This window comes from Gorilla gorilla, chromosome 1 (assembly GCF_029281585.2).
Source record: "Gorilla gorilla gorilla isolate KB3781 chromosome 1, NHGRI_mGorGor1-v2.1_pri, whole genome shotgun sequence".
Taxonomy (NCBI): Eukaryota; Metazoa; Chordata; class Mammalia; order Primates; family Hominidae; genus Gorilla; species Gorilla gorilla.
This window is the reverse complement of record NC_073224.2, coordinates 232971499-232998507: the sequence shown is the minus strand read 5'-3', so window position 1 is coordinate 232998507 and position 27009 is coordinate 232971499. Positions and strand designations below refer to the sequence as shown.

The 27009-nt window shown below is 55.3% G+C and overlaps 1 protein-coding gene across 13 annotated transcripts in view; it reads left to right on the top strand.

Moving 5' to 3' along the window:
• CAMTA1 (calmodulin binding transcription activator 1) overlaps positions 1–27009 on the top strand; it is a 986830-nt gene that overhangs the window by 836727 nt on the left and 123094 nt on the right. For all 13 annotated transcript variants that reach the window (XM_031010110.3, XM_031010103.3, XM_031010096.3 and 10 more), the window contains one exon: positions 19335–19488. In XM_031010110.3, the coding sequence (XP_030865970.3) occupies positions 19335–19488 (154 nt within the window). The remainder of the gene's footprint in view (positions 1–19334; positions 19489–27009) is intronic.

Below are 27009 nucleotides of genomic sequence, written 5' to 3'. Positions count from 1 at the left end.
TAATCCATCAATGTTCCGTCCAATGCTGGGAAGAGCAGGGCCCAACAGTGGAGAAAAGGCCAGGACCTTGAGAGGCATTGCGCCCTGATTAGGGGCTGGTGAACTGGAGGGAGCAGGCAGGGGTCCAGCCAGGAAAAGAGGTCCTCTCATAGGGGCAACTGGAGGGAGGCTGCCACAGAAGAGGGGCCACTGGCCCAAGAGAGCCAAGGGCTCTGGGAGGACCCCCCATGGTGGGTGCTGGAGAGCCCCTGAGCCCTTTTATTTCACAGTGACAGGCCACAGCCGGAATAGTTGTCACTGTCACCTGGCTATGTCAGCAGAATTTTCAACAGGGGCTGTGGTCTGGGATGCCAGGAATTTTCCGTTGGCTCCTGAGACATTTGCTAAGCCAGGCGCCAGCTGGAGAAGGTGACAGGAGAGTCTGAGCATCGTGCCTCGGTGCTAACCTCTGATATTCAAATTCCTGGAAGCCCTGGTGCACCTTGTCCTGGCAGTGCAGCTCGGTAGAGGTACTCCCCTCAAAGTTAATAAGAAACTAAGAAATTAATTTCCTGTCAGGTGCCTCTGCCCAGCAGTGGCAGCCCAACACTCTGTGTCATTGGGAGTGTACTTAAATCACAAGGAAAGTTATAACAAGGGGGCTGGGGAGGTGCCAGGTGCAGTGCTTGCCCTTCTGGAACTTTCCTGGAAGAGGGATGGAGACGTCTGTGCAATCCCAAGCAGGTCGGGGTTGCCAGCAACACAGCCTGGCCCTGGGACCATTGCTTCCAAGAAGATCACTTTGGTTTTTACTTGACCATGGTTTGTTGCAAAATTCCTGGCACCAGCTCAGCTCGGCCACGTCTCGGCTCCCTGGCGCCTCTAGAGAGAATGAATATGCTAAAGATAGTGAGGCGTCTTCTCTGGGTGACCTCGTGTGACCTTGCAATCCCGTCAAATCTTTAGTTCTGCAGAAACAACTGTCAGATCGGGAGTTAGTCACCTCCAAAGACAGAAACCAAAAACCAAAACAGTGACCTTGTTCTTTCTGTTCATGACCCTGGAGGTATGGGGGAGGAGGAGGAAGCGGAGATTGGTTTTGCTCGTTAACTCATTATCAGTGACTGAGCGGCTACTCATGGCTGGGAACTTGTTGGGTGCCCTCCATTACACTTCCCTTAATCCTCTCAATGGCTTTTGATATCCTCAGGTAGATGGGAGGATCCCCATTTTACCTGGGAGGGATACAAGGCCAAGAGGGGTTAAGTAACTTGCCCAAGATCACACAGCGTTTGAAGTGGCCAAGGTGAAATTTGATCTAACTTCCACTTGGACGTGTGATTCCACTCCACATCCAAGTTCCTTCCATCATCTGGCTGCAGGCAAGATAACAGATTGGTGTACTCTTTCTATCTTATTTGAATTCCAAAGTTAGTATCTGCTATTGAAAACAGCTGACTTCATTATAACCCATCATTGACTCCTTTCTTTAACAAATAACCAGCAAAACAGAGCGTTCTTTCAGAGTAAGCCTTCCACCACCTGAACTTTGACAACTTTCTCCCTAATGGGTTTCTCCCTGTGAGTATTTGATCTTGGCCACCAGCATGAGCCTATCCTGGTGATCTCAAAATGCGGAGGTTTTTCTTCTGTTGAGAGATGGAATCTTCTGTTCCATGTGGAGGCTTATTCAACATTAAAGCATTCCTGAACCATTTCATTTATTCAACAAATATTTTCCAAGCCCAGCTCTGGGCCAGATGCCAGGCTCAAGGCTGAGCAAGCCAGACAGACGTGGAGCCGCCATCATGGAACTCGGCCCTCACAGGCCATTGTCCTTGGCTCTCCAGACTGAACCTCTGTGCTTTCTTGTTTCACGGCTGTTTTCCTGAATGTTCCCTATGAGCCCAAGTCTGTCCTGAGGTCTTCGTCCCTATTCCCTGTGCCTGAATCCTTTCCTCTCCCAGAGCTCCCCACAGCTGGCTTCTTTTTATCATCTCAGATACAGCTAAAGGTTCCATCCTTAGAGGCCTTCTCAAGCTCCCTGGCTAAATTCTCCACCCACCCCCATTTTTTGTGCTCATACCACCTCATGCCATCCAGAACCACCTTATTCTTTATTCCAATGTTTATAGCTCGTCTCTTCCATGCTCTTTGAGGGCAGAGTCTTAGACTTGGTCACAGTAGACCCCAAATGTAGGCCAGTCCCTGGTATCTTGTGGTTCTTGAGAGCTAATCTGTTGAATGAATGAATGAATGAATGAATGAGGGAATTAATGAACATCCTGCAAAGCAAGTGCCACAGTTACCCCTACTCTATAGAAGAGGCAGCTGTTCCTCTAAAAGGCTGAGAATCCCACCTCAGAGCTCCCTGCAGGAGAGTGGGTGAGCCGGGACCCCCGTCATTTCAGGTTAACTGAAGGGAAAGCCTGACTTCCCATCAGCTCCACACACTGAGTCCTTTCTCCTAGAAATGAAGGAAACACAAAGAAGTCACTAAGAAGGCACCTCACCCTCAAGCATCTGAAACCCTCAGTTGGAAGTTTGACTGCAACCTCTGCCTCCTGGGTTCAAGGGATTCTCCTGCCTCAGCCCCCCAAGTAGCTGGGACTACAGGCATGCGCCACCACACCCAGCTAATTCTGTATTTTCAGTAGAGATGGGATTTCACCATGTTGGCCAGGCTGGTCTCAAACTCCTGACCTCAGGTGTTCCGCCCGCCTCGGCCTCCCGAGGTGCTGGGATTACAGAAGCTCTTTTTCAACATTGCCTTTTAGATCCCCTTTCCCATCAGCTTCCTCCAAAGGAGCTGCTGGCTTGATTTACCTGCAGCCACCGCAATTAATTGCTGTCCCCTGGTAGCTAACATCTCTTAACAGCTCCATAGCAACAGTGGTTTCCAAATGCCAGAAAGTGTTTTTTCCAAGGGGACTCTATCCTCGACACAAAATAGAACATTTTGAGTGAAATTTAAACACAGTTTTTGAACGGTGCTGTTCTGATTTCTTCACACTTCACAAATGCTTTCTTTGCAAACATGGGTGTCCCAGTTACCCTGGGCTGGTGCCAAGGCCCTCAGCCCAGCTTCTGTTTTCTCAGCTTCAAGGCAGCCGTGGTAAGACCTAAAAACAAACAGGGAGCGAGTGCTGTGGGTCTCCCCACTAAGGAGTTGCATTGCGCCTGCGCAGAGATGAGGACCACAGTTTGTCTCCCACACCAGCTGTGATCAATTGGTAATGACAACACAGAACCCTGCCTATGAGATTTCTGGGACCCCATCTGAGCTTAGTGGGGAAGAGTGCCATCCGCCATGGTTCCAGTGCAGAATTCCAAGGGCCAAGATGGGGAGTAGGGATTTGTGTATGAGTGGTTGGTTGGAACAAATCATCCTGGTATACCACTGCTCCCACAGGTGGAAACAGAGAAACTGGGTTAAAATGAAGACTCCAGTAAATTCGCATGCAGAAGTACCCAGAAAGGCCCTTGCCATGTCCTTCACTCTGCCTTGGTGAAGGTGGAAGAGATGAAGGGAGAGGGTGATGGGTGGGTGGTGGGTGTGCTGGCCACCGACTGGCACAGCCCCCAGCACAGGGGCTGTCTCTAGTGACCGATCCAGGATGAGTGTCCCCATTCAGATGCAGTCAACCCACCACTGATTCAACCAACACTTGCTGACTGTCTATCAGGGAATACATTTCCTTCTGATGCACACTCTGCTCTCAGGAAGCCTGGGGTCCAGAGAAGGAATGGAGGTGCCAGCCAGCCTGAAGATCAGTGGAAAGGGTGAGGCTGGCTGATGCTGCAGGAGAGACACAGAGGGCTGTCAGGGGAGTCCCAAAGGGAATGAAATTATTTTGGTTGGAAGGATAAAGGGAGGCTGGAAGGACAGTGTGACGTTGGATCTGGGTCTTGACAAGTAGGTGGAATGTGGAGAGATTCCAGGCCTTGGGAACAGCGTGGGCAGGGCCAGTGGCAGAGCAGGCTGAATGGTCTGGTTGACTGAGCCAAGAGGGGTGAGAAGGGTGCATGGGAGGTGGATCCGGCCGATCATGGAGGCCATTGGGATCAGGAGTGGGGTTGCATTCACAGGAAATGGGGAGCCAGGAAAGGTTAGCAGTGGGTGATGTCATCAGAGCTGGGACTTGGGAAGATGGCTCTGAGAGTTGGATGGGAGTGCCTGGCTCAAAGGCAGACCAGTCAGGAGGCTGATGCCAAGGAGCATGGGGAAGGCAGTGAGGGGAGACTGGGGCGGTGGCCTCGGGGCCAAGAGGAAAGCAGGACGCCTGCCCATCTCTCCCCTCCTTCAGCTCTGCTGGCATTAGCAGCACCTCAGACTTGGTGGCCATGGAGTCACAGTGGCAGGACTGCTCTGTGGCCTGATTCTGCCCCCACCAGGCTGACAGGGTCTTGGCCTCTAAGCAGGATGCTTAGAGTTGCCCCTGCCCTGAGGAAGCTGGATGAAGCCAGGCCGTTCTGTCGCATCATCTGAAGAGGAGTGAGTGGGGTTGCCATCTCCCTGCTAGCACAGATGCCCACCCCACCGTTGTCTTCAGCATCTGCCAGGAGAGGGACAGTTTGAGGCAGTGTCGGGGTTCACGAGCTTGCTCTCCTCTGCCATTCGCAATGGGCTGGCATAGGGCAGCCTCACTGCTTGGCTCCAGCCAGCAGCTTCAGGATGTGGCGATGAAGATGGGGTCTGGATGGGCGTTGGTATTCAGGATGTCGAGCCCCACTGGTCTGGGGGACCAGTTGGCGCTTCCTGCAAAGGCATGTGCTCTGGGAAGGGCCTGGCCTGCCGCAGCAGCTCTGCAGAGGGGCCGGCCCCAGACTTGCCTATGTCATTAGTATAGCAGGTCCCGTTATCACCCGAGGAGGCTTACAGGTTATCAGCGAGCTCCAGGAGCCACTGGAGAAAGGAAGAAGATAAAGAGGGATTTAAAAAGAAAATAACAAAAAGAAAAACTGTATTTTCTAATCCAAACCTTGCCCTGCGGTGGCTTTGTTAACCCCCAGTCACTCCTTCAAGACATAAACTGTTGAGAGCCACAATTACTTCAGTGATTACACGTTATCTTGTCCTACCAAGGTATTAAAGAGGAACTGGGGAACACATTAAAAAAACATACAGCCCAATTTAATCATGATTCCCTCTAAAACAATTGCTGGAATCTCACCATTACAGTTGCCAGAGCATAAAAATCCTGTAGATGCTTGATGGACCGGGCACAATTCATCCTCTGCTGCCTCCACGGCCAGCCCATTTGTCAGTCAAGGGAGAGCTTTGGGGTTTAGGTCTTTAACAGGATTGAGTGCAGGGGCTCCCCAGGTGCTCCTCCAGAGCAGAGGAAGGGTGGCCCCATCCCAACCTCCCAGACTTCCCTGCTTGGAGCACCTGCCCTGCCATCACTACCACCAGGAAGACACTAAACAGAAAGCCCACCAAACATCTCGGGACCCTACTCATACTCAAGGTTGTGAAGAAGTTTGCTGGCCGGGAAGCAGCCTTGTTCTGAATGCCACTTGTGATGAAGAGCAACCAGCTCTGCTTTTCTGCAAATTCTCTCTGCAAAGCAAGGGAGGTGTAATCATTTGCTTCAGAAGGTTCTGAACATCAGGAAGAGGCAAAGCTGAGAGACAGCAGAGGGTGGGGGACGGGTGCAGCTCCCTGTCCTCACTCTCTACCTGTCTGCTGCGTGACGTTCAACTCAGAGTCTCTCTTGCTTCAGTTTTCCCAATTGGAGATGGAAGGGGGTTGATAAGTTGGCCTGGACGATCCCTAAGTTTCCTCCCACCTTCACTATTCTCTGTTCCAAGAGGAGTAAGCAGAAGGGTTTAGGAGACCCCTGACTTGCAGGACCCTGGAGGATCTTTCATGCACAAATTAAAATACATAAAGCATCCAGGAAGAGGACAGTGCTTACTAGAGAAGGGGCTGGAGGCACTGGAGCTCCTCAAGGGCTTACAGGTCACTTGATGCCTGTATCATCTGGATGAGGACTAGAAGTGATCCCATTGGCCCAAGGGACTCCTACCTATCCAATGTGGCAGGATGGGGATGGGGTGTCTGTCTCTTTAATTCATGGAGAGTTATGGGATATTTTTCAGGAAAATGGAGCTTTGTTTTCTTCCAGAGTTTGGAAGATAACCAAGAATTGTCTCAGAGATCCTGTTTTTATGATTGGACAAGAATGGCTGGTGTTTAGCTCATCGTCGGTTGGAGATCATGATGCTTCCTCGATGTTTGAAAAGAATTTAACCTTACCTAGATGGGCTCCTATCTCAAAGAATTATGCTTCCCAAATAAGCAATATCTGAATTAATTTGATGTTGCTCCACATGGAAGTTCCATACGATCCTAGGGAAACTTTGTCCTTAGCAATAGTGTGAGATGACATAACACTGGTTAGAGAGGTCAGTCAGAATAATACCTGGCCGTTCTGAAGGTTTCCCATGCCTCGGGCACTGTTCAAATGCTGTATCTTGTTTAGTCTTCACAACTACCTCAGGGAGCAGGCACTACTGTTCTCTCCATTGTATGGATGAGAAAACTAAGGCACAGAGATGTGATTGCCCAAAGCTCACAGCTAGGAGGTAGCAGAACCCAGACTCGAACCTAAGGCAGTTGTCTCTGGAGCACACACTCTCTACCACTCTGCTTCCTCATCATCAGATAGACCTTGGCTTAATGGGCAGGGCTTTGATGGACTACTTAATTCCTTACGTTTTAGATTCTTTATGTGTAAAGCAGATGGGGCCATAACCAGTTCTACCTTGTGAGGTTGTAGTGAGGATTAAACAAGCTAAGTCCTGGGAAGTAGTTAGCACTCAGCACCTGGAGCATACAGGTCTGAAGAAATGCTAGTTCTCAGCAATCATAGCGGTGGGGGTTATTGACACCAGAGGATCATCTGAATTGTGTGGTGGAAAGAGTGACCGGCTTAGCCGAAAGAAGACGTGATCATTTTTTAGGAATTAAGGCTCATGGGCGATGCAACAAAAAACTCGACTTGAACTGACTTTGGGGGAGGAGGAGATTTGGGGGTTGGAGTTGCTGAAAAGTCTTGAGATGTGCTGGCCTGTGTTCCATCAGTTGCATCGAGGCTTTGTGTCTTCTCCCCTCAGCCCTGCTCCTCGCACCAGCTCCCTTCTCCTTCTCCATGTGCTGGCAAGAGATGGCTTCCAGGAGCACTAGATTTCATTCTCCCAGGTTCGAGTCCAGCAGGAAAGAGCACACCTGCCTCCAAGTGGCTCCAGCCAAAGCCTAGTGATTAGCACTGATTGGCTCTGGTGGAGCCATGGGTCTCTCTCTGAGCCAATCAATGTGGCCCAAAGAATGCGGCTTGGCCAGCCTGAGTGACAAGCTCCACCCCTGGACTGAGTTGGAGAGGTGGCTGGATTGCTAAAGAAAACTTGGAAACTCTTATCAAAAGAGCTAGTGCACCAGAGTTGTGTCCAGCTCAGCCTCCCATGAGCCACGTGGCCGTGAGCAGACCATGTAGCACCTCTCAGTCCAGCAGGGATGGTGGCACATGCCCAACTTCCTCCAGAGCTATGGAGGGGAGCAGATGGGCAGGAAAGGCTCCAGAGCACATCAGTCACTCTAGAGATGCCTCAATGACTGTTTGCTGCCATTGTCATCTGATGGGCTTGATTCACTGCCTAATGGGGCACAGTTCTGAGCAGGCACACCAGCTCTGGGAGCAGAAGTGGGGCACATGTGCTTGGAGAGGATGGAAGAGACAGGGGAGGGCAGCAGGCCTGGCTTCCAGCCATCTGGGAGGACATGGCCAGTCTAGGCTGCAGGCAGGACCTCCTTGAGGGTGGTGAGGAGGCCATGTGCCTATGGATTTAGCTCCTGGGAGGGACAGGAGGTCAGAGGTATGGTGACTGCAGCCCTCTGAGACCTGATTGCCCAGCATCTGTGCTGTTCCACCCTCTGTCTCTGCTGGGCCAGGGTTGCATGCCCTGAGGAGGACCTTTTCCCTACAGGAGTTCCCTGTGCCCCTGCGAAAGGCCCATGGCTTCTTGTCCCAGGGGTGGTCAGAGCAACTCTTGCAGCATTGCTAATAAATCAAAAATTAGTTCAAGGTGAGAGCAGGAGACAAACAGGACAGGACACCAACCAACAATCTCATCCAAGCTCAGGCTCTGCCAACTGCAGGACGCCAGCAGCCTGCATCCCTGACAGGTCCCTGGCAAGAGAGAGAAGGATGGTTGGACGCTGAACAGTCCAGCTGACACTCGCAGCCCCGGATTCCACCCTGGTGGGGGCACCGGCCATCATGGTGTCTCCTGGATTTTGGGGTCCCAAAGAGAGATGGCCCCCAGCATCCCGATCTCTTGCACAACTCCTTATGGATCAGCCATCCGGGAACTAATGTCACCCATTTTAGAAAAAGCTCTTTATATTTTTCAGCCCATGTCGCCTTGGAATAATGAGTCTCATACGTTGACTGCCCGCTGTGTAGTTTGATTGTGCTAAAATTACCTCCCTGAGCTCCAGAGTGGGGGAACCCGTATTCTTAGCATTCATGGATCTAGAGTTAGAAGCAACTTTCACCTCTTCTCCCCTTTCTGAAGACTCGAATCACATTTCCTCTCCACTGTTATCTTTCTGGACCGGAAAGCCCTTATCTTCGTTTTCCTGGAGCTGCCCGCCCCTCCTCAGTTGGTGCTCCCTCACCCCTGCACTCCCTCGTTCAGACCCAGCTCTGCAGCAAGGACGCCTCGGCCATTCTGTCTCCAGTTCCCAGGTCCTGCCCTCCTCTCCAGGCTGGGCCCTTTCTGGTCCCTGCAACAACTGTGGACCAGTGGCTTCTGTGGATCCTGGGAGGTCCTCTCTCAGGGGGCCTGGCAATGGCAGCTCGGGCCGCCAGCCTCCATTGCCAATTTGCTTTACTCATCCTGAGCCTCTTGCCCCGCACATCACTGCCCTGGGATACATCTGTAGCTCCCATACCCTCTGACACTGGCTCTTTTTCGTTACTCATTAAAATTTAGTGTCATCTGCAAACGTGGAGATTTTATCGGCCATGTCTTCCCCCGGGTCATTTATAATGATTTTAAATAAGGCCAGCCCGGGCCCCCACGCATACGTGCTGTTGGGCAGCCAGGTCTTGCTGTGCAATGAAAAGTCCTCCACTCCCAGGCAGCGCCCCTCCAGGATGGTTTGACCCCCCTCTCAGCCTTTGGGTGGGACTGTTTCAGAGGCCTCTGGAAAGTGCAGGCAGACGGGACCCTCTGTCCCCTCTTGAGGTACATGCGTCTTTATCTGCTCAGCGTGAGTGGAGAGCTCCCTTCATCCAGCATTCTCTGGGTGTCTAGGATGTGCCCAGGATTGTGCCAGGCATGATCTCCCACCATAAATGTGTTTTTCCTACACTACCTTTGGGCTAAAGGAGGCAGGGCAAGCCAGCCCCTGAGCCGGCATGGTTCCCGGAACCCCGCACCAGGTGGAAATTGTTTAACTATATTCCCATGACTGGAAAATTCTGGTAATTGTGTAATAACAACAGCAGCAGCACTCAGCAATTACCCAGGGTTTTTCATCTTCAGACCACTTTACCCACATTAACTAATTAAGTCTCCCAGCCTCCCTCCAAAGCAGGGAAGGGCTGCCGGCCTGACTCCCGCTGGCGCACAGGCTTGCATAATGAGGGCAGCCATGGGAAGGTGCTGCAGGGCCCCCAAGGGCAGCCTACCTCTGCCCTCGCTTGTAGGCCCTCTGAACCCCTTGCCAGCCATCACTCAGAATCCTCCAGCCCTGCTGAGCACTGACAAGGAAGCGGGGAGGTGTTCTGTGTGCCTGCCACACTCGGCCGCAGTGGGGGATCCCTGGGCCCAGCACAGATTGCAGGACCAAGCCCCCAGAAGAGCACAGTTGACTACTGACCCTGCCTATTACTGGGGCACCAGGGCCCCTCTTTCAGTTCCTACTCCCTCCCTTCTCTCTGTTTTTGCTTATCCTTTAATAGCTGCCAACTTTGGGGACCTAGATCTGTACCCCAGTTACCGGGTGCTCAGCTCCAGGGTCCCTGAAGGCTGTTCCCCACTCCCCTGCACACCCCACAGAGGGTGTTCTAACTACTGTGGGCCCTTGATGTGGAGACAGGGACATCTGCAGCCTCGGTCCTGCCCTGAGGAGCTTACAGACCAGCCAGGAGCCTTCCAGCCACATCCTTGGTCCTCCCAGCTCCCCACACCTCACATGACCCAACCGGGCTCCCTGGACCTACTTTTGCTCTGGCATAGACGTGAACTGGGCTGCTGCCACCTGGGGCACTGAGGCTGAGTGCACAGCCCTCCCATGAAACATCCACTGAGCCCCACAGAGCCCTGGGGCAGTGGTCTGGAGTTGTGAGATCATGACTTCAAGCAGGGCTGGCACCCAGAGACTCAGCCCTCAAAGGCACTCTCCTTTCTGTAAGCAGGGATAGCAATACCACTTGCACCTGTGGGTTGTAGAACTTGAATGTGGAGCCCGAGACACAGCTGACACTCAGAAAGCGAACTCTGAAAACAGAAATGCCCACTGGGAGGTATGTGCTGTGGGTCCAGGCATGCTCCCACCCTTGAGTGGCCGTGGAATGCCACAGTACTATGCATTGGAGCCATCAGAGGCAGGGAAGAGAGACCGAAGGAGACAGCAGCCTCCAGGGGCCGGCAGATCCTGGGAGACCTGAGCAGCAGGCGCCCGCGTGCCCTAGCCCTTCTCAGGGAGCATGCTTCTTGTGCTTCCGTCCATCCTCCAGGCCTCTCTGATCCTCCCCCTGCCTCCTGGCTACCCTCAGTGGGTGACAGTGGGGATAGAACCCAAGCCTGCCAAGGCCTTCATGATCAGCCTCCTTTCTAGTGGAACCATCGTCCCACCTCACACTGCTACCCAGAGCAGAGAGGACAGGGGCCCAGATACCTGGGGCAGCCAGAAGGTGGGCGAGAGGATTTTGCTCAGTCCTGCAGCCTAGTGACACCACAGCCCTGTGCCACCCAGTGTCGCCCTCTATCCCTTCCCTAATAAACCCCGCCCTTCTCCCTCCCAGCCTTGCACACCCGTTTCACAGGCTCCTACCCTCGTTGTTCATTAAGCATCCAGGTGCAGGGAAGGCTGTGCCTCTGATGATGAGGCTTATGGGACATTCGGAATATGTATAAATGGTGCTAATATGACAAATGCAAAGATCGAAGGAGCCTGTGATGCAGGCAATGTTGCTTCCTCGCCCGTCTCCCTCCTATCCGGCTGGTGGCATGCAGGCCCGCCCCCCGCGCCCCCAGCGGCAAGTGGGGAGGTGTGTGGCACTATTACATGCTATTATGACTTTCTGGGTAATGTACACATTTTCACTATCACACGGCCTCTCTCCTTCATTTTTCATGAGAACTGGCACGAGATTAATGACTGAGCCCCAGAAGAAACGGAACGCCATGCCACTCTGATTTATTGACCACTTAGCGTTGATGAAGCTGCAAACAAGAGTCAAACAGATGTTGCAGCTGCATTTTTCTTTATCAAAACCAACAGCTTTTTGCATTTTTAACCACTTCTTGCATCACCACCCTGCTTACTCCACAGAAAGGGGTCCTGGCTCCAGGCCTCCTCCTCCTCAGCGGAGATGGAGGAGCCGAGGCCAGGGCGGTGGGACCCTGCTGCCCGACACCCATTGGCCCAGGATCCACCCCTGGAAGCGGCCAGGAAAAGGATGTGAGATCCCCAAGGCTCTTGCTGTGGGTGACTTGAGTCCCCTCCGTGGGTCTCTGGGGAAGAGCTCACTGCTGCATCCTCAACCAACTCCAAGGGCTGATTGCACACACCCAGGCATGGGCTCAGCATGCGGGAGGTGCAGAGCTCAGCTCCTCTCTGCAGCCTGGAGCACCTCCCCCACCTCCACCTCATGCCCATTTACTAGGCAGTGTCAGTGGCCTTACACATGAGCGCTGCTGGGGGCCAGGCCCGTCCTGAGCCCTCTGCCTGCCTCACCCCCTCCCGACAAGGTTCAGGCTAGCACTAAAGGGCCTGCTTAACACAGAGCAGGCATTCTCTGCAGAACGTTCTTAGCCTCTCCTGTGCTTTTGGAGGAAAGGCCCTCAGCTTGTCCCCTGTCCTCTCTTTGTCCCTGCAGTTTGGGTGAAAGGCACCATCTAGAAAAAGTTCTCAAAGAGACTGACTCTACCTCAGGCTCCCGGGAGATGCCCTTCCACCACCTTCAGCCTGAGAGTCCTGTGCCTGGCAGGGCCCTGGGAGTCTGGAACTGGGGAGATCAGCAGCTCCAAATGCATTTCCAGGAGGCACAGCTGGGTTAAGGGACAAGCTGAACTTCCCTCGGAGAGGGAGAGCTGCAGAGGGGCAGAGAGCTCGTGGACCCCCTCAGATGCCACCCCTCCTGGGCCCCTTCTGAGGGAGTGGACCCCTCCTCTTCCAGCCCATGCCTGGGATGAACACCGACTCCTTCCCCGCACCCGTCTCTGTCTGTCCCTCTAGAAGACATGCCTGGGGGCTCTCCAGGATTGGTCCTGAGACACTGAATCTCCGGAGAGGAGACAGCCACCCCTGCACCAGCTCCCCCAGCCAAGGCCAGGTGCCCCCTAGCAGGCTTGTTGGCCCGTGTCCTGGAGCAGCTTGGCGGCACCCTGCTATGCCCCGGGTTTTCAGTAAGTAGGATGGAGCCCCTGCCATGTGGCTGCCCCGCAGACAGAGTCCCAGCCATCCGGAGCTCACACTTGTGGCCAGGAAAACAGGCCAAACCCGAGTAGTAATTGAGCGGAAACTGAGAGATTAGTGCTGCAAAGACAGTGAGGCGGGAGCCAGGCAGGGTGGGCACTGTTGTCAACGGGGTTGCTGAATGAGGTTTCCACAAGGAAGTGACCTGGGACCGATGTGGCATGGAGCGTGGCAGCCAGAGACCACAGCCCAGGGAGAGAAGCGGCAGATCTGGGGAATGGGGTGGCAGGAGCCAGGTGCATGAGGCAGGCAGCGGCCAGCAAGAAGTACAGGTGGCCCGGCCTGGAACTGTGGCGGGAGTGTGGGCCTGATCTCAGTGCCAGGGAGCCGTCCGGAACAGCCCGACCACGCCTGCTGCTGTTTGAAGGATGGGTTGGGGAAGGGAAGAGCAGACGTGAGGACACCCAGGAGGAGGGCACACTCCCACGTGCGCAGGAGAGCAGGTGGAGGATCAGACTTGGTCGTTGCAGGCATGGGGTAAATGGGAGGATTAGGCTTCCTGGGGTGGGAGAAATGGCAGAACTGGGTGATCGACTGGCCGTTGAGGGAGAGGGAGGGAAAATGAGAGGATGACTCCTGGGTTCCAGACCTGGGCAGCTGTGGGAAGCCTGGAGGGGCCAAGGGTGCTGAGCAGGAGGTCGGGAGGCGAGGTCGGCCATGGGAAGTCATGGGGATTTTGAGGCCTTCGAGGGGTGCCGTCAACAGGCAGGTAGGCAAGAGAGGAGAGGTGGGCTGGAGAGGGAAATCTGGGTGTCCTGGGAATCTGGTGGGTGTGAGGTCAGGACACTGGATGAGGCCACTAAGGAGGGAGAGAGGGAAAGAGGGAGAAAGAGAGTGAGAGAGAGGGAGGCCAGAGCCCCAGGCTGGACGCTGGTGGAGGAAGGGCCTCTGTACACAGCAAGAGGAGAGCTGGGACAGGCTGGGGCTGCCGGAGGAGGAAGGGGCTCTAAGCAGCAGAAGTGCCCGCTGGAGGCTTAACTCTGCTCACCCTCTCAGGAAGCACATCAGGGCTTTTTTCTGTCTGGGTTTGGTTTTGGTGGTGGTTGGTGGTGGTAGAGCGGGGCCTCTGTCTGTCCTGATGGCATTCCAGCTGTTCCGAGGCCTGACCCTGCTCCCTGCAGCAGCCCCAGTGAGAAAGAGGCGCAGCTTCCGTGCTTATGGGTGAGGAGCCTGAGGCACCAAGAGGGAGGAGGGATCCCCTCATCCACGGCTCTTCCAGAAGGCTGTGGAACTTCTCTGAGACTTTTACTTATCCTTGGCTTCCTCTACCACCACCACAGTCACAGACCATGCCACGGGGCTCTCTCTCCCCAGCCTTTGGCACTGACCAAGCCTCCAGGAAAGCAAGGGCTCATCTCCAAAGGTCACGATCACTTTGGGGGGTGACCCCTAGCATCTCTCGTGAAAACTCCATAGCCCAGGGAGGGGCTTCTCCACAAGCTCTTTTTCCCTCCCTGAACCCATAGGGCCTGACAGGGTGGTGAACCCCACGGAAACATCAGGGCAGCCTGGGCAAGACAAAGGCAGCTTCACTCCACAACTGTCCAGAATCAAGAATCCGGGCCGGGCGTGGTGGCTCACGCCTGTAATCCCAGCACTTTGGAAGGCCGAGGCAGGCAGATCACGAGATCGGGAGATCGAGACTATCCTGGCTAACACGGTGAAACCCTGTCTCTACTAAAAAATACAAAACAATTAGCGGGGCACTGTGGCGGGCGCCTGTACTCCCAGCTACTCCAGAGGCTGAGGCAGGAGAATGGCGTGAACCCGGGAGGCGGAGGTTGCAGTGAGCTGAGATCACGCCACTGCACTCCAGCCTGGGGGACAGAGCAAGACTCCGTCTCAAAAAAAAAAAAAAAAAAAAAAATTACAGGGCCCTGGCGGGGTCTGTCCCCTGCTGTGACTCTCAGATCCAGGCCCAACCCGGGCATTCCTGCAGGCCGCCCTGCTGAGCTGGTCCACCTGAGCCCATATCGCCACCAGCAAAGCAGCTCAGCAAGGACTCTGACACCGTTATGAGCACTCCATGAAACTGATACATTAGGACTCCAAGCTAATATATTTTTCTGCCAAAAACACCCAATAAAATGTACAACTAATGAATAAAATTGCAACATTGCCAAGAAGCGATGTGTGCCCCAAATTTCCAAAATACCTCCATCAGTCCGTGTCTGAAAACCAGCCCCACGCCAGGAAATTGTTAACTACTCAACTCTGGGCATTCCAGGTGCGAGAGCTCCAGGCCCTGGGATGGAAACCGGGAAGCTGCCTGCTCCTGCATCTCCTGAGCCTCCACTTGGTCTCCTGGAACTGCCAGGGGCTGGGACACTCTGCTAATTGTATCAAAACAAGGAAAAAGGCAAGGCCCAGCATGGAGGCTCCCAGGAAGGGACCCCCCCACCCCCGGTGTTGGGCAGGTGCCCTGAGTTGAAAGGGGTAGATCTGGATGCTACAATCCCTACATTTGTAGTTACTGAAGTGGGATCCACTGACCATTGGATCTGTGAGCCCTTGAACTGAAGTGTTGATATGCCTTGGGGTATGTTGGAGGATGGGGTGGGTATCCACTGCCTGCGTCAGGCTCTCAAAGAGATCTCATACCCAGAAAAGACGAAGAACCAGCCTTGCATTGTGTCTTACCTTCCTAGCAACAACCTGTGTTTAGAAAGGCTTCCCGGCCGGGTGCAGTGGCTCACGCCTGTAATCCCAGCACTTTAGGAGGCCAAGGTGGGTGGATCACCTGAGGTCAGGAGTTCAAGACCAGCCTGGCCAACGTGGTGAAACCCCATCTCTACTAAAAATTAGCTGGGCATGGTGGCAGACGCCTGTAATCCCAGCTGCTCGGGAGGCTGAGGCAGGAGAATTGCTTGAACTCAGGAGGCGGAGGTTGCAGTGAGCCGAGATCACGCCATTGCACTCCAGCCTGGGCAACAAGAGTGAAACTCCATCTCAAAAAAAAAAAAGGAAGGCTTCCCTGCCCTTTGTGGACCCAGAAAACTGAAGCCAGATGTCAGGAGAACACAGGTCTAGGGAGGGCACAAGCAGGAGGTCAGAATTCAGCCTAATTTGATTCTACAAACCTGAAATAAGCACCGGTGATTGTTGGACTGTCATAGCTGCAGGGCATTGTCCCTGAGGTTGAGGAAATAAAGTTGATGTTCAGACAATTAAAACACAAAGCCAAATGCCACCCTACTATGGTAGAGGCAGAGAGGGAATCAGGGAAGGCTTCCTGGAAGAGGAGGGGATCCTGGCATCTGACCTCAAAGAATAGGTGGAGGCTGGTTATGCAGAGGGGGGCTGAGGCCTGCAGGCAGAGCTTCCTGAGATAGCAGCTTTTGGGGTGCTCTCATGCAGGAACTCCACTGTTTGGGTTCATGGTGAGAGAGGGCCTTTGCCGCACAAGACCCTGCCTGCCTGCCCGCCACCTTGGCCTCCCACGGGTCCCAGGCTGGCCCAGGCTGTGCTCAGCGCGACTGTGGGGCAAGACGCGGCAGCCCTTTCCTCTCCCAGGCGTCTGGCGTCTCCGCTCCCTCCTGCAGGGCCGGGCTTCTGCTCCAGGGGCCAGGATCAGAGGCAGCCCTGGGTGGCCTGCTGGCCCCTGCAGCCCTTTGATCTGTACTCATCTTGCTCAGCAGCTGGCATTGCTGCCTGGCCGTGCCCAGGCACAGGCAGGAGCCCTCAGCCCAGACGCAGTCCCTGGGAGGCCAGTATGTTGGTCTGTAGGAAGAACACGGGGCAAGGACACAGTGAATCACCCCGTCTCTCCGCCGTTACCCCCTCCATGCAAAGGGCATAGCAGATCTACCCGACCCACCTCTTGGGCATACTGCAAGAATGAAGTGAAATGGAAATGAGACAGTACTTAGGCCAAGCAAAACGAGAGGCCAGCAGATGTCCTGGCAGGACCCGAACCTGGAGTCAGAGCCCCAGCTTCCAGCTCAGGCTGTGCCCTGCTGGCACATAGCTTTGGGCAATCACAACTTCTTAGTGCTACAGGCACCTCTGTATAGACAGAGGGCACCCTGCCCTGCCCTACCCTGCCCAGCCTGCCTCCTTGGCTAGCAGGGGCACCGAATAAGATAATGGCTGGAAAGCGCTTTGAAAAGAATAAAGTGCTGCGCTTATGTCAGGGATTATCGTGATTATTAAGGAGCATGATTACCGCAATCCAGAAAAGCCGCCATTAAGGAGAAGGCTCCTGTTCGTGTTGATTGAGTTTCCTGGTTAACTGAGCGTTGGCAGGAAAAAATCTGTTTAATTATGCCAGTCTCCTTTCTTACATTGGTCATGGTGTGGTCTTGAGTCTTTATTTATTCATGGATTGATTGATTCATATATTCATGTATGACTCTTTCCCTGACAACATTCAAAAAAGCAGTTGCAGACCCAGCTCTCTCCTGCCTGGGGTCCTGCCTGTCCCAGGACTCATGGTTGAGTCTCAGTCTATCAGCTGGGGAAAGCAGAGGGGAAAGCAGCTTTCCTCTATCAGGAGGAAAAGCACAGGATGAGGCCTCCCACGTGGCTTTTTCCATTGTTCCCTGCAGCGTCTGATATCCTGCCATGTTTCCTTAGGAGAATGCAAGAAAAAAATGGTTCAGGCCAGGCGCAGTGGCTCACACCGGTAATCCCAGCAGTTTGGGAGGCCGAGGAAGGCAGATCACCTGAGGTCGGGAGTTCGAGACCAGCCTGACCAATATGGTGAAACCCCGTCTCTACTAAAAATACAAAAATTAGCCGGGCTGTGGTGGCTAGCACGTGTAGTCCCAGCTACTCAGGAGGCTGAGGCGGGAGAATTGCTTGAACCTGGGAGGTGGAGGTGGCAGTGAGCCGATATTACGCCACTGCACTCCAGCCTAGGTGACACAGCAAGACCCTGTCTAAAGGAAAAAAAAAAGGTTCAAGAAATACCCTCTGGTTGAAATGGGAGGGTTTAGCTAGGTTTTTCTGGCTTATCCAGATGCATCTAGAAAGTGACAGGATTGCTTTTTTTTTAACAAACTTGTCAGTATTGTCGTGACCAGATAAGCAGCGCTGCCTTCTGGGGGGACCATGAGAAAGCCACCGAAGGCCCCATGCTCATCCCAGGGACACTGCTGCCTTACAAAGGCCCCTGGGCATGTCCTATCCGAGCTCAGGGGGCAGAAAGCGACAGAGGACATTCTTAATAAGATGTGACGGGAAGGGGCTGACTGTTAAATGGAACTGATTTGAGACAAACTGGGCCTTTTTTTTTTGAGACAGAGTCTCACTCTGTTGCCCAGGCTGGAGTGCAGGGGCGCGATCTCAGCTCACTGCAAGCTCTGCCTCCCAGATTCACGCCATTCTCCTGCCTCAGCCTCCCAAGTCGCTGGGACTACAGGCGCCCGCCACCATGCCCAGCTAATTTTTTTGTATTTTTAGTAGAGACGGGGTTTCACCGTGTTAGCCAGGATGGTCTTGATCTTCTGACCTCGTGATCCGCCTGCCTCAGCCTCCCAAAGTCCTGGGATTACAGGCATGAGCCACCACGCCCGGCCCAAACTGGGCCTTTTAGGTCTTCAGACTGAGAGATCTTTCTCAGAATACCTGTGGGCAGCTGGTGCCCAGAAGTTTGGGAAACTCCGCCCCAGAAACCAACAAGAAAGAGTGGACAAGCTGGATGGGGTGACAGAAGAGCTCTTCCAGGGAGGAGTTTCCAGAGATTCTGGGCACCAGCTGCCCCCTGGGTATTGCTTAGATGGAAAGTGCCAGCTGGGTGCGGTGGCTCACGCCTGTCATCGCAGCAGTTTGGGAGGCTGAGGCGGATGGATTGCTTGAACCCAGGAGTTCAAGACCAGCCTGGCCAATATAGTGAGACACCATCTCTACAAAAAATACAAAAATTAGCCAGGCATGGTGGCGTGTGCCTGTAGTCCCAGCCTCAGGAGGCTGAAGTGGGAGGATCACTTGAGCTCGGGATGCAGAGCTTGCAGTGAACTGAGATCACGCCACTGCACTCCAACCTGGATGATGGAGTGAGACTCTGTCTAAAGAAAAAAAAAGAAAGTGCTTCATTGCAGGGCTGTTTGTCGGGGGAGAAGACCACGGCTGAAGGCAGAGGGGCTCCAGCCCTCAGCAGGAGGAGCCTTAAGCTCTGGGAGCTCCTTTTCCCCTTAGGGAGAAGCGGGTGACCATGCCTGTGTTGGGGGCATCCTGCAAGCTGTGAGGGGGCAACGTGTGTTGGGCGTGAAGGAGGGAGAGGGCAGTGGCTGTGGTGTGAGGTCAGGGATGTTGGGCTGGAGGGAATTTGACCTCATGCCCGTGCTTCCCAGGTACACACATATCAGCTTATGTGTAGGTCAGAGTTTCTCAACCAGGGGTGATCTTGCCCCCCAGGGGACACTGGGCAATGTCTGAAGACGTCTCCAGGGGTCACAGCCGGAGGGGGAGGGGCCTAATGACATCTAGTGGGTAGAGGCCAGCGAGTCTGCTAATATCCCACATGCGCCGGACAGCCCCCACCACAGAACCATCTGGCTGCAACCGTCAGCAGTGTGAGGTCAAGAGAGCCCGGTGTCTGGGGCCTCAGTCTCTGCCTGCACCTGCGGGGTTGGGGGCGGCCCTGACCCTGGCGGGCACCATGCCACCCTCATGCTGCCAGTCTCTGCTCTCCCCACAGAACCCCGACATCGTCCTGGTGCACTACCTGAACGTGCCGGCCATCGAGGACTGCGGCAAGCCTTGCGGCCCCATCCTCTGCTCCATCAACACCGACAAGAAGGAGTGGGCGAAATGGACGAAAGAAGAGCTCATCGGGCAGCTGAAACCCATGTGTGAGTGGCCTTGGCTGGCCTGGCGCCCCCACGCTGGGAACCAGGCTGGCATCAACCAGGCGGGGCCAGGAAGGTCCTCTGTGGCCTTGGGGATGCGGGTCCGGAGCCCCATCTTGCTGCAATGACAGTGGCACCGTGAGCTTAGCTTTTGCCCCACCTTCACTTGGCCCCTTGTAAGCTCCCTATACAACAGCCAGGGCACAAAATGCCAGGCCCACGTGACAGGTGAAAAGCGTGAGGTTTGGAGACACAGAGCATGTAGAGGAAGAAGCAGGCCAAGAGTGGGCCAGGACCGGGTCTCCGCGGCCACAGACAGGAGTGGAGGCCGGCTGGGGAGGGAAAGTATGGAACAGGGGAGGGGTGGCGGGAGCGGACCCTGCCTCCTGCCTTGCCCATCCACGTGGGATCTGGGCTTAGCCACCACCTCCTGGACTCAGGGCCCGCCTTGGCTCCCAGGCTGGGTGGCAAATAGATGATGGTAATTGAGCTGGATTTCATTTTGTCAGCAAAGTGGTGCTTTCTGAAGCATCTGTCAGGTGCAAATCACAGAATGCAAAACACCGAGTAAGGCAGGGAAGCTGGGGCTGCTCCGTACTTTGTTGCCGTGGCCACAGCTCCCGGCAGCCGCTGGCGGCTCTCAGTGGCTTCTCCTGCCCCCTGTTCAGCGGGGCTCGGGAAAAACAAACATGGGTCTGGGGCTTTCCTGACCCAAGAAGAGCATGGGGGCTGTTTAGTGGTGGACACGTAGCCCACGGGGTTCAGGGACATTGATGGCCAGGGCTCAGGGCAAGGACCTGCCATCAGCAGGGCCTGAGGCGGTGGGTCAGTGGCTCACTCAGAAGCAGAACTGTCCCTGGAGCTGGGCTGGAGGGAGGAAGCAGCTGTCGGTCACCATATACAGCAGGGGGACTGAAATATTCTTTCTGCGGCTGGGAGGAAAGGTGAGGGTCCTGTGCCTGGGAGGGCCCAGGCTGAGGCTACGGGCACCTGCGGTGATGCTAATCCTGAGAGTCCCCTGGGTGCTCAGATTTAGGGATCTGCTCCCAGCCTCAAGGTTGGGGATGAGGGTCAGGAGGGACAGAGGGGTCTGTGTGGCAAGGGAGGCCCCCCAGTGGGTGACAGCCCTGCCCGCCAAGGGCAGGACCACAAGACTGAGCTTCCTCACGTGTCATCCTTTGAGCCAAGTACCCCATGGGGAGGTTTGGACCAGGCTGGCCTCAGTGCTCCTGCCTGGAACCTCGAGGTAGGCAGCCCAGGGACCTCCTGAGCTCAGGCCACACCCAGTGGCAACCTTCTTAACTGCGGTCCTGACCACATCCCTCCCTGCTTAAAACCACTCAATGCCCATTCAATGCACGCTCAATGCCCAAGCTCCTGAGCACAGCCTGCAGCCCCCCCACCCCCAGCCCCTGTCCTCTGCAGGACTCTGTGCCCTTTCCACCTGTTGTAGTCCCCACTCCCCAGAGCCTGCTGCCTCTCCACCTGCCCCTCTCCCTGGCTCTGCCTGCTCACCCCACCTTTCCCTCAGCTCTCAGCCTCTCCACAGGCCCTCCCACCACCCAGCTGGGCCTTCACACCCCTGTGCCCTGGCCTCCTCGAGCCCCCACGGGGGAGATGTCAGCTTCCCGCGCTTCATCAGGAGTGGCCTCGTGAGCCTCTTCAAAATGCTGCCGAGCACCGGGAAGCATGGGGAAATGGCACAGCTGCCCTTGGGAAGCCCTCCGGCTCTCTGCACAGTGCTGGGCATGCACGGGGCCCTGGAAATAGCCCTGGAATTGTTGGGGGGAAGGGACCTGCCCAGGGTCCTGAGCAGAGGACAGAAGCTGCAGTGTCCTGGCTCTGGGAGCTGGGGCTGCTCAGTGGCACTTTCCCAAGGGCAGGCCAGAGGCTAGGAGTCTGGGGCACCGGTGCTGAGGCCCTGCTGTCAGGCCCGCCTGCCTGCCCTTCCTACTCAGTACCTAGGGGGCACCTCACTATGCAGGGCAGGCACCGGACACTGGGTCCTGCCGAGGCCCTGCCCCAGGGGGCCTACTGATACTTTCTCTGCCGCAGAGCCTCAGCTGGGCCAGCGCTGACTCTGCTGACCAGGAACTCTGGTGCCCCCTGGCCAGGGCAGTAGAAAGAGTCAGGGCTGGCAAGTCAGGAGGCAGGTGCTCATCCTGGCTTCACGGCTGCCCCTCTACGCAGCCCCAGACCAATGCCCCACCCTCTCTGCACCCCAGTACCCCTTCTATAAAGGCGTAGCAAGAATCTAACAGCCTCTGCCCTAAGACCAGCACTTCCAGCCATCTCAGGGGGCCCGGCTCAGCTCCTCCACCCCTGCACACCATGTCCAAGGGGCTGAGGCTGCCAGCCTGTCCCATTTCCTGGGAGGTGGAGTCACTCCAGAGGGCTCAGCTTGGTCCTGCAGAAGCTGCCATGGCTGAGTGCACTCCAGGGCTGCAGGAAGTGGCCTGGAACCTCCTTTCTGGGGCTTAGTCAATGCTTTCAAAATTAGGGTCCTAAGTACTCTTGCCTTAAAAGGGTGACCAGGGTCCAGGTGCTTCTGGAGCTCCTCCCACCCCTCAGTGTTCACATTTAGAGGGGAGTTCCTGCTCAAAACAAGTCTTCAGTCAAGAGGAGGAGTTGCCTTCCTGGCCTTTCTGAGCCTTCTGTCTGCTTCTTCTTAGGTCACTAGAAGGAATTCCTCTTGTCAGATTCCACTGGAAAATGAGGGCCCCTTTGCTGGACAGAGGCCCCATCCACATGGCCGGGGAGCAGCCCCAACCCCCTGGGCCCCAGCAAAAGTTCCAAGAGATTGTGTGAGCCAGAGATTAGCCAAGGAGGTTCTCCCAAGGGAAAAGATGCCTTTCAAGGTGGCTCCTACAGTCAGAGGCTGCTAGGCTGGGCCCTCCCAAATTCTTCTCGACACACACAGACAGCCCTTCTCCTTCAGCCATATGCTCCCCATTTTTCCTGAAGCTGCCCATCCATCAGACAGGAATGCCACCTCCAGGCTGCGTGGGAGGGATTAGGCTTTATGAACTCCAGGGGGTGGAAACCAGTCCGGAGCCAGCCTCCAATGCTCAACTGGAGGGAACTGTGAATGCCTGCTCAAAAATCTGCAGTGCATCAGAAAATTATGTAAAACTACAACAAACTCCCCATAAATCTAATAACACTCAGCTCTCTGGTGTCTTGGGGTGGGGGAAGCAGAGCCGCACACAATTACTTGGTGCGGGTGTGCGTGTGCATGGCTCTGACAGAAACACAGCCCGAGAAACAGCCCTGGAAATGCGGCTGCAGGAGAAGGCGCAGATGCCGATCAGGCTTGGAACACACAGAGGGCACCAGCTAAGTGTGTCCGGGGACAGCAGAGGTGTGCTGAGAGCCAAGAAGACCTCAGATTTGATTCCAGAATCAGGCGGGTCACCCAACACTGGAGCCAAACACATTAGCTTCATCCCATTTCCACATAAATCGCGTGCCTTCGAAGACTTCCTGATGTTTCCAAATTTCCCTGCCCGCCAGCGGAGTTGTCAGCGGTTTAATCACAATGTCGTGCTCCTCAGGGCTGAAGGGAGATGGGTCTGCAGCCTTCGCCTCACCTGCTGTGAGATGGGGGCTCCGTGACCTTATGCCCTGGGAATCTCACCAGGCTGATTCAGAGAATCCCATCCTGGTCCTTGCAGCTGTGCCCTTTGGTCAGAAGGGGGCTTCCCTTCCACCTGCAATCTGAGGAATGCTTCCTTCAGATGAAAAAAAAAACCACACAGAGAAATAAATGAAGATGGCTGATAGGAATTCCCAGGACATTCCCAGAGATCTTTCCTGTCTTTTGGAATCCCTTCTGTAATCATGAGACTATGGGTCCTGCTGCTATGAGGAAGACCAAAATAACAGTGGCTTCAATGAAAGGGAAGCTCCTTTGGCTTTCATGTCACAGTTCAGGGTTCATGTGGCAGCCCCAGGGTCAGGGATCGGCCACCCTGGCTCCCTCCAGGTGGCTGCTCCCCATTCCTAGGGCTTTGCCCTCTTTTACATGGTCCAAAATGGCTACTCCAGCTCCTACCATTGCAACTGCATTCCAACCAGTGGAAAGAGGAGAAAATAAGGTGGAGGGTGAGTTCCTTCCCTTTAAGCCCACAAGTTGCATACATCATTTCATCTCTGGTGTCGTTGGACAGAATTTTGTCATATGGTTACTCCTAGTTGCAAGAGAGTCTGGGAAGTGTCGTTTTTTGCTATGTAGTTCCATCCTAATGTACTCTGGGGGAAAGAGGTTCTGCATGTGAATCATTCAGGGCTGAGTAGAGCTGTGCTTAGCCTGGGGTGCCCCTGTGGGCTTCAGCTTTCTGGCTCATAGTGCACAGAATTGCCCATCTCAGTCCAAGGCCTGGCAATGACTGTCTGAGGTGCCATCTGAGGCCTGGAGTTTACAGTACGCAAGTGATCTAAAGCTTAGTGTGTCTCATCCTGGAAATTCCAGGGTCTGTTCCACTGCAGCTGGTCTGAGAGAGCACCAGATTTGCACCCACTAAACCCCCATAGTGTGAGTGAGGAGCTGAAGGGGGAGTCCTCTCCTCCCAGATCAGCCACTGAGAGATGACTTTGAGTGGAGTCGACTGCTCTGCCAGGCAGGCTCTGTGCTTCTGTCCTGCCAAGCTGGCAGGAAACTTGCTCAGTGATCTTGGGCTGCTCAGAGCCACGGTGGTTCTAAACTGCCATGCCCCAAACCTTGCACCCTTGGCTCCACTGGAACCTACAGAAAGCCAGATGGAACCGTTTCCTCGGAGAAGATCCTCTCCCTCTGAGCACCCGTGGCTTTCTTCCCTGCCCATTTCCTGGCAGCCCAGGAGGGGATGGGATGCCAGGCACTTCCCAGCAAGCTGTTGGTGAGGTCGTTCCATCCGGAGTGAGTGGCGAGGGCATGACTTCTAAGCTATGTTCACAGCCCTTCCCGTGTGGTGATCTTGTCCTAGCTCTCCCACCTGGAGGCTCCTCTTGGAGTGCCCTGGCTGGCCAGATGGCCCTGCAGCCATGAGCAAGTCCTAGGCCTTCCTGCAGGCTTCGAAGGCCCAGAGATCAGCAGGCAGCTCCCCCAGCCGCCTCAGGGTTTAGCTCTACCCTGCCTGCCGTCCCCAGAGCTCCGCTGGCATCAGGCCTCTGGGGCAGGTGTCCTCTGCAGCACTGGGCGGGCGGCAGGAGGGCTGGCTGTGGAATCAGCAGAGCCCCAGGGCCTACGCCCACACCACACAAGTGCTCTGTGCACCTCCATGCTTCTGCACGGGCACACGACGTATCCACAGGCACGAGTGTGTGGGGATTCAGCACCTCCACCCCCACACTTCCTCCAAAGGCAACCTCACCTCCATGGTAGGTGGTGGAGGCCATAGTAAATGTGAGGCCACAAAGGCCATGTTGAAAGTGGAGGTGGAGGCCATCCTGAATGTGGGGTGGAGGCCATAGTGAGTGCGGGTGAAGGCCCTGGTGAGTTTGGTGGGGGCCCTGGTGAATTGGGTGGAGGCCCTGGTAAGTGTGAGCGGAGGCCCCGTTGAGGTGGATGGAGGCCCTGGTGACTGCAGGTGGAGGCCATGATGACTGTGAGGGTGGAGGCCATGGAGATTTGGGTGGAGGCCATGGTGACTGTGAGGGTGGAGGCCACGGTGATTGTGAAGGTGGAGGCTATGGTGAGTTGGGTGGAGGCCCTGCCCTGGTGAGTTGGATGGAGGCCATAGTGAGTGTGGTTGGAGGCCCTGGTGAGTTGGGTGGAGGCCCTGGTGAGTTGGATGGAGGCCATAGTGTGATTGGAGGCCCTGGTGAGTTGGGTGGAGGCCCTGGTGAGTGTGACTGGAGGCCCTGTTGAGGTGGATGGAGGCCCTGGTGACTGAGGGTGGAGACCATGGTGACTGTGAGGGTGAAGGCCCTGGTGAGTGGGTGGAGGCCATGGTAACTGTGAAGGTGAAGGCTGTGGTGAGTTGGGTGGAGGCCCTAGTGAGTTGGGTGGAGGCCCTGGTGGGTTGGGAGGAGATCCTGGTGAGTGTGAGCAGAGGCCCTGGTGAGGTAGATGGAGGCCCTGGTGAGGCGGATGGAGTTCCTGGTGACTGAGGGTGGAGGCCATGGTGACTGTGAGGGTGAAGGCCCTGGTGAGTGGGTGGAGGTCATGGTAACTGTGAAGGTGGAGGCTGTGGTGAGTTGGGTGGAGGCCCTGGTGGGTTGGGAGGAGATCCTGGTGAGTGTGAGCAGAGGCCCTGGTGAGGTAGATAGAGGCCCTGGTGACTGAGGGTGGAGGCCATGGTGACTGTGAGGGTGAAAGTCATGGTGAGTTGGGTAGAGGCCATGGTGACTGTGAGGGTGGAGGCCGTGGTGAGTGGGGTGGAGGCCACAGTGAGTTGGAATGGAGGCCCTAGTGAGTGTGAATGGAGGCCCTGTTGAGTTGGGGGAGGCCCTGGCAAGTGTGGGCTTGCTTGTGCTATCATGGCCCCCACAGTCCATCTCCCCTAACACACTGGTCCTCACCTGCAGCCTGTTGGTTTTCCAGGGGCCAGGGTGTCAGTCCTGCCAGCCTTCAGCACCTGTAAGGCAGCGGTGCCGAGACACCACACCGTTTCCACTACCGGGCCTCGGATGGGGTGGCTGCAAACGGGGGCCCCTCATTGCTGAGCAGTGGCTGCAGTGGCAGAGAAATCTGCTCAGAGCGGCTGCTTAGCCAGCACCTGCTCTCCAGGGACCCAGCTCACACTGGGAGAGGTCGCAGAGCCCAGGATCCCCAGACCCCCAGCCTCCCTCCCTCTGTTCTGGAGGCCCTAGCTGTTGCCAGTACCCAAGCCTGGGGTTGTATGTTCAATGCGCCTTTTGTTTTCTCATAATTTTTCAGACAAAGACCAAAGATCCAGAAGGGGGGGGCGCTGTGTTTATTTGTTTTGTTTTTTTGCTTAGATTGTAATCCTGGTGATTATAGAATATCAAGAAGGAAAATCAACAAAGCCTTCCTTCCCGGGGCTCGCGGAACCGTTCCTGGTCGACCAGCGCCACCTGGTGGCCAGTGGCAGCGGACCCGCTCGGAGATGGGAGCCCCAGGGAAGCCTGACTCCCAGGTCCAGGCTACCTGGAGCTTGCAGGCAGGGGCCTGTCCCACCCACGCCTCTGGACCTGCTGTCTGAGATGTGCTGGGAGGCTGTTGGGGACCTGCTCTGTAATTCTGGAGTGGTGGGGCTTGGGGTGGGGCTGGAACTAGCAGCAGGAGACCCTAGGAAGAGGTGCCTGTGCCCACCTTTTTTCCTCTCCAGCTCAGTCGATCCTGATCCAGTATCACCTGGCTGGCTGGGGACGGCGGGCTGGGACCTCCGAGCCTGACTAGGAGCAGGTATCCCTAAGGCTCAGCCAGAGCCCATCGAGGAAGGATAGCAGCCAGCCTAAAAGTCCAGACGTGGTGGCTTACGCCTGTAATCCCAGCACTCTGGGTGGCCAAGGCAGGAGGGTTACTTGAGCCCAGGAGTTCAAGATCAGCCTGGGCAACATGGCGAGACCCTGTCTCTACAA